Raw genomic sequence first — 11164 nt, 5'->3', positions numbered from 1 at the left:
TTATGGGGCGTTCCCCAACAGCATCACCTAATAAAAGGTTAAATCCTTCAGACGCAGGCACGCTTTGCTCAAAATATCATCAGTAAAGGAGAAAACACTGTTCCAGGGTGCAAAAAGACTGAAACCCATAAATTACAAAATCCGATAGTTGAAGTCTCGTAAGAGTGTTTCATACTTAAAACTACATCCTTCCAATTTGTGAATTTTCAATTTGACAGTGGTTTCTAAGCACCCACATCAGACACTACTCAAGGAAAAATTATCTTCCACCATCACAGTTCACGAAAGATGCATTGTAGTAGTCAATCCCTGTTTCCAAAACAGCTAACCAGTCACTGACAGCTAGTTACAGCCTTGAAGTCCTTTTTCAAATTGATTTAAGACAAATATTGAAACATAATGACCACTGGAACAGTGGAAAAGTCAGGACCAAGTCTTCAAGCCATCAAGTCAAATTTTAGTATTATTATCTTCAGAAGTACTGGAAAAAGTTTTCAGAGAAAATTAAACTATTAAAACAGAGCTTCACTGGTCCACCAAGAAAGTCAGACCCAAACTGGGAAAGTTATTTGTACTTAAGACACTAATGCACACTGCTTTAACAATTTAAGTGCGGATCTTGCAAGCGTGTCCAAATCTTAATCATTTCTTGAGGTTTTCTACTATGTACTAACATTAAGTTTGTGTAGGAACATATGTTATTTCTGTATTTCTCTTCAATGTCAAACGTTTTGAAGCCTTTGTGTTTTTCTGGAGCAAGCCCAAGCTTCTGAAGGCACATTCCAGTATAAACATCATCAATAGGGTAAAGGAGTACCTGGTCAGATGCATTATTAAGTCTTAATGCCAGATCACCAGAGTACAGAAACCCACCACCTCCTGCATACGGAGGATACGACCCTTCATAAACACTTTCTGGGATGTAGTACTTCAATTTTTTTTCTCTGTGAGGTCCAGCATCTTTGATCACATCACCTATAAATAAGTCTTTGGCTTTGTCCTTTGTTAAGCTCTTCAAGTAATCCAGGATCTGATTGGTATTCACAAAAACATCATCATCACCCTTAAAAATAAACTGGACATCTGCACAACTGCTGCTGACCCACTTGAGAAACAGCACCTCTTTCAGAGTTAAATTGAAGAAAGTGTCTCTGTAGTTCCAGAGAAGAATGTCTTTGTGGGTTTCACTTTCAAATCTTATCATGTCTGAAAGATCGGGGAAATTATCCTCTGGTGGTGTCTGTCCAAGTAAGAAGACCCTCCTGACTGTCACATCCCCTGATTCGATTTCCTTGCCCCAGGATTCCCTAATGGCTTGCCTTCTATCAAAATGGGGTGTAAGTGACTTAATAGCCAGCAGCAAAAAAGGTTTATGTTTGCACTTGTTTGGCTGATCCATTAATAATGAATAATTTCTACATCTCAAATATAGTAGAAAGTCTTTGAATCTGTCTGGCAAGTTTGCAAAGTCACTAACCTCTGAAGCTACCCATGGGTCAGGGTCACAGGAATTGAGAATGCTCGCATTAGAAACTAAGTTCTCTTCCACAGTCATATTGGAAAGCAAGGTCAGAATAGGGTTGTAGAGCAGCTCAAGCTTCTGTTGCTGTCTGTTCCAATACGCTTTGTGAGGAGTGTACTTCCTCCAGAACTTGCTGCGTGGTATAATAACACGTCCTTTTGCATTCTTCTCTTGGCTGCCACTTTTTGAGACTTCCACAATCACATAAATGAAAATGTTTACCATCATCAGAATTCCCAGCAGCTTTAATCTTCTGCGTCCAACACTCATTTCTCATATCTGGAAAGAGGAACAAAAATACAACAGGTTTTTAGCTTTCCTATCAAGTTCTTCATCTCAAAACCACAAACTAATTTCAGACAAAGAATGTGCAAATTAGTAGCCTAAAACCAGAGGTTACCTACCACCCCCCCACAAAGGCAAAAACTAACCTACCTCTAAGATTGCACCTACTAGCTGTAGGGTGCGCACAACCAAAAGCTAGTAAGAATGTAAAGTTGCCATTTGTTACTCAGGAATTTTACAGAGCATTATGCTGTTTCTAAGCCAGCCAGCAGTTTTTGTTCCTCATTTAAGTCCCCTTTAAACACTGGTCTGTATAGTAATTCGAATCTGAGCCCTCAGCTTGGCAAAGGCAAAGAAACATTTTTTTCCTGTTAGTAAGGTGAGCTTAAGGGTATAGAATAAATTGCTATACGATAAGGTCAGTTATTTTTAAACTAAGTTTCAAGCTTTTATACTCACATTCTTATACCTTCCAACTACATAATAGGCAGAGCTGAATTTTAAAGCACACAATTAGTTTCTGTCCATTTCACTTGGCCATTCCTTGGGAGAGAGGCTGACAAAACAGGCCAACTGCATTGCTGGTATTCAGATCTCTGCAGACAGAAGAGAACATTAATTCTAATAGTTTTTTTCTCCTCTCTCCAACTGGAAAAGGAAGTGAATGGCCCCAGAAAGTGAAAGTGTAATAAGGAAGGAAATAGAAATTGAGAAGAAATGGAAAAAAGGAGAGGTTTCATATCCATTTAAGACCAGGAATTGTAAGTGTACCTCTCCCTGTTGTAGCAAAGGTTATTCTATGACCCATCTCCATTTTTTACTAAGAGGAACAGATCAACCCTTCTTTCTTCCACAGCTGTCAAAATGAAAGGTGCAAGGAGCAGCATGAAAACAGGGTGTTTATCTGTTTACTAGCCATGGCTATCAATGTACAAGCAACAAGCCCTTCTAAGTTAGGAAGTCAGACTAGAAAATAATTCAGAATTAATAAGAAAGTAAGATTACACTGAAGTCAGATACAGAACTCATTGCTGAAAATGCTTTCATTAGCCAGAAGTATATTAGAAGACCAGAAAAACCTCATGAAAAAGATCTGCAATCACTGTTAAAAGCCTAGCTGCCAACACTGCCTCAGAGCTCCTGAAGTCACAGGGCAACAGCAGTCAGGAAGGTACACTTGAGAAGAACACCTTGTACTTGCTCTTTATCTTATTTCCAGTCATCACCAGACACGTGAGCTAGACTGACCCTTGGTCTCTTACGGTTTGACCAGTCTTGCTTTCTTTTACTCATCTGCAAGTGACATGCAAAAGTTAGTATAAGAAAGCAGCCAGTAAATAATCAGTAAACTCTTTTCCCCTCATTTGACCCCTGGACTGTCATTAAATCTAAAGGAGGGGGAGTACTTTGGAATATAAATAAAAAGCCACTCCTAGACACAATGCTAGACTACTCAGCAAAAAATCTCTGCTCTTCCTTCATTTGACATCATGCATCTGCATATTTATCTTTGCATACACTCAGGCCAGATCTATGTTATTTAACATCCAGTTCACAGGCAGCTATAAAGTTTGCTGTTCTAACTTTAAAGCAGTTTCCTTCTATACCTCAAAACCAAAACCATGTGTGGTCAGTGCCATCATTTAAGCTAAACAACTGAACTGTCAGAAAGCACTGGCGTGGCCACACAATTCACAGAAGCTGTATCTTCCTTTTTCAACTGCCACAGCAGCTTCCACTAAAACCAGGTCATTATATACTGGTTTTCTTCCCTTCCAGTACAAGGGGAGAATCAGCTGTCCTGTGTTTTGTACTATTCCATGCAGTTCAGCATGTACATGAACCTTAAGATGATGATCTTAAGGTCCTTTCCAACCTAACTATTCTATGATTCTACATCAATGCTTATCTACCCCATCTTCTATAGCACTTCTCACTAGAACAAAAAGCTCCCCCCCAGGTAACAGTTAGCAAACACAGGATTGTGAGGAGCCTCATTTTCCAGGATATCACAGCTTATCTGTCACATCCCCCAGCTACTAAGCTATGAGTATTCAACACCTCTAAGTCATCTGGATGCTTGACTGTTTTGAAGACCATACAACACCATTTGCAAAGACTTTATTTCAATCACTTTACAAAACCCTTCAAATCACTAAGTCTCCTGGGTAAGCATTTTAATTCTAATCTTCCTGGTTTTCACATGTAGCCTTGCAATCCCGTGCAGCAAAGGAGGCTGGGAACTCACACAGAAAGATCTCCATTTACTGCTAGACTTGGTAGAGTCTCAAGATGACTGTGGTTCCATCACATAAAGCACAGTAAATGCTATCAGACCCACATGTAAGCACTTCCAGTATAACTTTCAGTCTCCTTTTTCAAAAGCTATCGAATATTGGTGGTAAAATTAGTATTTCTGAGAAAACCTATGTAACACGTGACAGTCAATACAAATAAGAGATTTACAAGACATGAACAGGCTCCCACAACTTTGCATGAAAGCATTCTTTTTGATAATCAAAAGCTGTCAACATGTGGTTTTTTATCAATCACAATGGAGGGTGTGCTGCATCTGTAATGCTGCTAGTGGGATAGTTGACTTTTTGTTTGGGGGTATTCAGTTGTTGGGTATGTTGTTGGGTTTTTGTTGGTTTCTTCCCCAACCCCCCCTCCCCCCCCCAGTAAACACCATAAGGTCTCAAGGCAAATCTCATTCTTCATCTGCTTTGCTGACACTAATGATTGACCAAAGCACCAGCACGATGGAGATTTTGTGCATATGGCAGCTTGCCAAGGAGCAGCATTGTGGAATACAAGACAGTGCTCATTTCCTACTTACAGCTTAGTGACAGCAATCTGGACACATCACAAGAACTTTCTCCTATTCCAGTAATAGCTTCTTCTATCAGCATTAATATTACAAAAACTCCCAGCTGCCTTTTTTGACTGCTGAGAACGGAAGATCCGTTAGGAAAGCCAAAACCAAACTAAAAGTGACTGGGTTCATGCTTAAATCTATCCAAAGCATTTTTATACTGTGCTGCTGAAGAACTGAGGCAAGCAGTACAAAGCAACACTCCATTTGAAAAAATTCCTGCTGCTTTAGGTGTTAAAAAAGAGGCTAGAACACTTAGCTAGCTAGCATAAAAAGCAGAACGCGAGTAAACACTATGTATCAGTAAAGCAAATCACAATACACACAGATCCTGAAAAACAGAAAATACAGCAGAAATTTATTCTAACTTCAACAGGGAAGGTGAAGAGTTACCTACACTCAAAGGTGATCCAACACACAGTTTCTCAATGCCCATTTTCAACCTCTCAGCCACACTGATGTGAAGACCATTTCAGCAATCAGTTCAAGTTTGTACAAATCATTACATTTCTGCTTATGCAGCTTCCAGCTGTGTGGAGTTCTATGTCAGTATCACTGCATACATAAAGTCAGTTTGTTCAAAGCCTTTAGAAAACATTCATGTGGCTAGGGGAAAAAAAAAGTTAACATTAACTATACTGTGCATAAAACAAGGGTCTGCTACAGAAACTGTATTTGGAAAGTTTGATTCTGCAGAAATTGGGAGGTGAGGTGGGGAGAAAGGAGGAGTTGCCCTCTTCAGCTCCACTCCACTCTTTTACACTTCACTCAGTAAAAACTAAGGTATTGATAGAAGGAAGGGAACAGATTTATGGAGCCACAAAAGCAGCACCAAGATCAAAAGATGGATGGGAATGGCAAGCTAGTGGAACCTGGTAAGAAAAACAGCTTCACTGTGGGAGCAGGCAGCAATCAATAAAACACAATGAACAACAACAGAAGAAAACAGGTATTACAAAGAAGCTGTGAGCTACAAATAGATTCCAAATGCCTTTAAATCCAAATAACATTAATGCAAATAATGAGAAACTGTTCACAGGTGGTTTTTAAATAGTATTATTTTATGCTTTATCTCAAGAGTGAATGTATTGCAAAAGCCTGCAAGGAACCTCTTCAGAAGTCTGCAACAGCTGGTCTGAAATGAGAACAACAGAATCACTCTCCTGAGCTGGAAGGGACCCATGAGGATCAAGTCCAACTCTTGACTCCACAAGGGCAACCTAGACATTAAAAGCATATATATCCAAAAGCATTGTCCAAATGCTTCTTGAACATCGAGTATGCACACTCTATCGAGTCCTAGGAATTAATTATGCATGAGAGAGTCTTTTCTGAAAGCAAGAATTTACACAAACAGGGGCCATGATGCCCCCTGACCAGGGTTACATTGGGAGGAAGCCAAAACCAAGAATAAATACATCCAAGTGTACCGGCCCCTAATGAAGTGCACATGCAATATCAGTTTGAACTTCACGCACACTGGAGTTGGGATCCTGCAGAATTTGATTATCTTTGTTGTAGCACTTGATTTACCATAATGACTTAACAAAGCTAGAATGTGAAACATGTGGTGACAGTTTTAACGCTTTAACTGATGCTACTAACATGTTACTATGCACATAAACAATCCTAAACCTCTACTGAGGTTTAGCTGTAGGAGACAAAAAGGCAAGAGGAAAAAGCAGAAATTGCAAAGAATTGGCTAAAAAAATCCCAAAGTATATTTAAAAAAATCAGAAAAAGCAATCCTCCCTGGGATAGAGGCCATGAAACACAGCGGATTCAGAGGGTGCACTGACTACTCTTCTACAGCAAGATCTTGAAACAAACACACCTAGATTTGCAGTCACTGCGTGCAGCCTACAATAAATCCAAAAAGGAACTCCAAAGACATGAAACTTGCTTCAACATCCCAATCTGAATCACCACCCTGAACAATGTAGTTTTTCTTTCCTACAGTTTTTAAGCAAGGGTTTGAGTTAAAAATGTTACCATAGATGGTAAAACCTTCAAGGTAGCAGGTGCTCTTTTGGAAATACCATCAAAACAAAGAAGGGCATTCATGAGCACGAACGCAAGTGGCAAATTAATACTTTTTTGACAGTCAATCCTACCAATTTTAGCAATGAAGCAAAAGCCCTCTTTCCTGAAAAGTCACACCAGTTTTGTATCTAACTTACTTCATTCTGCTTATATTCAATGAACACCCACTGAGTGCTTAAAATGCCAGAGGATTAACTGGTTGCTTACACATTAACCGAGACACCGTAAGACAACTTCAGGAACGCCACTTTCCTAAATGAGAACTTTCTTTTACTCCAAGTTTCACTTGGACTGACAAAGAACCACATATTCATACACCAGATATTGATCATATATGCTGACTTTTATTGATGTTTAAGTTCCCAGCCTGCCGAGCCTCTAAGATACCCAACTGTATATTGAAGCATCTTCTGCAGCACTCTACAGTTTCACTCTACACAGTATCCATCCCAAGCTTTCACTTGCAATGCAATGAGAGTACATCTATAGCATGAAATCAAAGAACAAGCCTTCAGAAGTCAGCTAAAAAAGGGAAAGCAACTGTAACCTCGTGTGTCTTATACTTAGAAAATTCGTCTTCCTTGCTCATAAATGCTGAAGCCAATGATAAATTATGCAATCAGATTGCTGGTGACTATTTAAAGCTTAACACCTAAAAAGGTATTACTTGTTACTGCAAGCAGGCTCCATCATTACCCTTTTCAAATAAAGGGGTACATTTTGTTACCAGCACCACTGAGCACAATGTAACGCAGCACTAATCAGCAAGGATCCTCAAAAGCAGCTTCAGGTCAGCAAGTGGGTTCACACCCCACAACCCTCAACAGCGAGTGCAAAGGTATTAGCTTGCTTTCAAAAGGCAGTGCAGCCTGTGGTAATACAGTGACCTGTGCTGCATTCCACTGCCCAGAACCAGCACACACCAAAAGCTCCTCCAGCAAGATGAACAAAACACAGTATTACTGTTTGTTACATAAAGAAGGAAAGTTTCAAGGAGCAAATGGCAAGTAAGACAACAGCCATTTTCAAGGTTATAACTCTATTTAAAAATAAGTTTAAATGGTGTTTCTACATGTACCAACCATCAATTTTTTCTCTCCAAGACAAGTCCTTTGCTATTAAGACATTCTGTCTTTATGCTTTTACTTATGAATATTTATTAACCTCAAATCTCAACATGAAAGCTCAATAGTGGTAGAAGCAAGCTGTGACTATCAGTAAGCAGTCTCAATAGCGTATCACAGAGATTCACAGCTAAGCAAACCACCCAAAGCAAAACTCCCTTAAACCAGCTTGAATATTTAGCATTGACAATTAACAATTCCACTAGGAAAGGAATATTAGATAACACAATGTGGGCTACCTCAGGTAGTGCTCCTTCCCACACTGCATATATCTGCATAAGCATTCCTGCATTCACAAAGTGCTCCACAGCAGATGCAGCCATAGCAGCAGAGCTGTACTTCAAGGCACTAAACCAAACCTAGGCACACTCACGCAACCTCAGAATTAAAGAACAATGTTTAAACCTGCCTCAACCCTCACCTCTTGCAGACGTTCCAGGCTGTGGATCTACAAGCATCTGAACCAATCTAATCGCCTGACCTCTCCTTTTGATGGACTTTCTCCTCCTCCCTTTCTGACTCCAAGAAGTCAGGCCCAATCCCTCCCTCACACTGGCTCTAGTGCTCTGCCAGGCCTCTACATAAATCAGTTCACATCACTAACCCAGCAGAAAACTAACAATGACCAGAGATGCACAACAGATAAGCACCACAGCAGCTACAGAGAAAGCACACAACAGAGAGCAGGGGAGCAGACAGATGTCCCATCTTCATCAGGGATGACAACACACCAGGAACTGAGCCTTGGTTCTGGATTCATAATCCCATTCACTCTCTAATAAGAGGCTATCTAGCATCATCAACAATGACATTATACTCAGCCATGTAACACCAGACTTTGAACAGACTGCATAGATGCAAGGTAAAACATGTAACTTCTCCACCTTCTTCAAGTCTGCCAGAAGCCATGACCCTGAACTGCAAATATCTGTATCTTATACTGAAGATAGGAATTATCCTGTATTTTCCAAGTGGGCTGAACAACCCGTCTACATTATTTGACAGCCAAACCCAAGCATTAAAACTCCACTTATTCACTGGGGATGACAAAAGATAAGATAATCCTTATTTCTTGCAGGTATGACACCTACCACTCACGTCCAGGGCTCAACTATCAGGAATTTGGCAAAACAAAGCTGTAATTCAGGTATCCATCAGATCCTGCCACCTTTCTCTCTGCAGAGGGCTAGCTATAACTGAGGCTACGGCAGACTTGGGTCTCACCATGTAACTTCATTTTGAAGCCTGATATCCCTTGTAGCAGTTGTACATAGAGCACAATTTCCAGTACTGCTAGAATGCAATAGCAACACTATGGTTCTGAAGATACTATTAAACACATCACAAGCCATACATAGTCCCTCTAACCCCTTGTGAGATCCACCAGTTCTTCATCAAGGGGTCAAAAGACTGAGAAACACCACAGTTTTAAGACTATGAAGATGTTAAGAGCCTCAGGTTGTTATAAAATGTCTGTGCTATTTCCAGCTTTAAAGAACTTGGACACTATTTCTAGCAATACACAATCAGATAACTTTTTCCACCTCAGGACTATGCAAGTTCACTTTTACACAATAGTAATGAAGATCATAATAAGAACTGGCAAACATTGAACAGATACCAGCATTCTGCTTCTGCAGAAGCACATCACAGTGGCTACCAACATTTAATAATAGTCCCTCTTTTCTGTGTTCTCCAAGTACCCGGAGTCTGAAACAATGTTTCAGTTGAAGAAAAGCTAGAGAGATAACACACTAAACAAAGCACCAAAAAGTGCAATGACATTCACAGCAGCTAATGTTTAACATTAATTAATTTCATATACCTGCTTTGAGTCATCTTCCAGCATATTATTTAGTTTAGGGAGAAATCCTACTCTTCCAATATTTAAATACTCAAAGACACCAGCGCAACTTGGACATGGAATTTCAAGATCCAAGTAAATAGCAAGACCAGGGAAGGATGTGCTTCTATTTTGTTAAAACGCAGCCCAAGGCATAAAAAAACCAGCAAGTTTGAATAAAAGGCAATCTAGCTTCATATTGTTTCCCACTAGACATCTTCAGCACATTTCGCTCAAAGCACACACCAAAAGCCCCAAAAGCAAACGAACCAAAACCTACACCCAAAACCCCAAGTGGCACAGTGAAGCATCTCTCTAGTGATACTCACCTGGTTTTCTGCAGTAAGGTATTAAAAGGGTCAGGAACGGCATTTGGAGCATGTTTTATTACTGCTATTGTACCTAATTCCACTTTGTCCAATCCCTTTTTGAATGCATTTCAACTTTTATGAATTCCACTGGTGATTAATTTTCCACAGAGCAAGAACTTGGAATTGCTTGCTTTTCTATTACCACACAAGAGCGGAACTCTTGAAAAACACAACATTAAAAAATTGTAGTTATTTTCTCTATGTACATTTGCCATACCATGTATAAAACAAACCTTTGTCCTCTGTTCCTCCTTTACCGTGATAAAGGCCTTAGCCATTTTATTTCTGGAACTATTTTGCACTTCTGACTAACCTTGTCTTCCCCACACACGCACTCTTCTGTTAGGTCATTTTTTGATATGGCAACAACGAAAAAGCATTTAGTACTTAAAGCTCCTGAATAAAGATTTGCAGAAACATTTTTAGAGCCATGTATCAATGGGGCTGGGTATAAGGGGCTCAGTGTTGCTAAGCTTTAAATAGGGATTACTTCCAAAACAACCACAAAATTTGAGAAAGAACTTTGCCACACACATCTCTGTGTATTCCCATTAGCTTAGAAAGCTGCCTCATTTGAAACACCTACATATGTAACTGGTTGTCCAAGGACCCTCACAGCAGGCAGATGATGCAGAGCTTTTGCCATTCAGTTTACCAGGGAAGTCATCACTGTCTTGTAACTCATTATGAAGTTGGATCCTCTCTCAAATCAGTTTCCAGCACCCACAAATTTTACCGCTGAAATTATCAACAATCAACACTTGTTTCGGCTGTCAAGTAAAAAGATTAACTTCAACCTGAAACCTCAATATTTCAAATATTAGACTTAATTAATCTTGTTACTCCTAGACCATGTCCTACATTTTAAGGGAATGAAGCGTACACTACATGGAATCATAAACAATTTAATCAGTTTTGCGCTACACCTCTTACTTTGCTTCTGTTATCCATGCCACAACCCCACTCCCAGATGGATTCTGTTCCTTTCTTCTGAGACAGACTGACAAAAACAATTAGTAAAATCCTCATAAACTACATTAAAATAAATCTGAAATTGCCAGAGTAAAGGAGGATTGTTAAACAGTTGCCACTCTTCCAATC

The 11164-nt window shown here is 39.7% G+C and overlaps 1 protein-coding gene across 1 annotated transcript; it reads right to left on the bottom strand.

Moving 5' to 3' along the window:
- Window positions 1-523: 523 nt before the first annotated feature.
- Window positions 524-1792, bottom strand: B3GNT2 (UDP-GlcNAc:betaGal beta-1,3-N-acetylglucosaminyltransferase 2; the record flags this gene model as incomplete). The annotated part of the gene is made up of 1 exon (XM_080616694.1): window positions 524-1792. One exon carries the CDS (start codon window positions 1790-1792, stop codon window positions 599-601), a length of 1194 nt encoding a protein of 397 aa, XP_080472820.1. The 3' UTR covers window positions 524-598.
- Between the last annotated feature and the right edge of the window lie 9372 nt (window positions 1793-11164).

This window comes from Psittacula echo, assembly GCF_963264785.1.
Source record: "Psittacula echo genome assembly, chromosome: 4".
Classification (NCBI taxonomy): Eukaryota; Metazoa; Chordata; class Aves; order Psittaciformes; family Psittacidae; genus Psittacula; species Psittacula echo.
The sequence above is the reverse complement of the archived record's forward strand: the minus strand, read 5'-3'. Positions and strand labels throughout refer to the sequence as shown.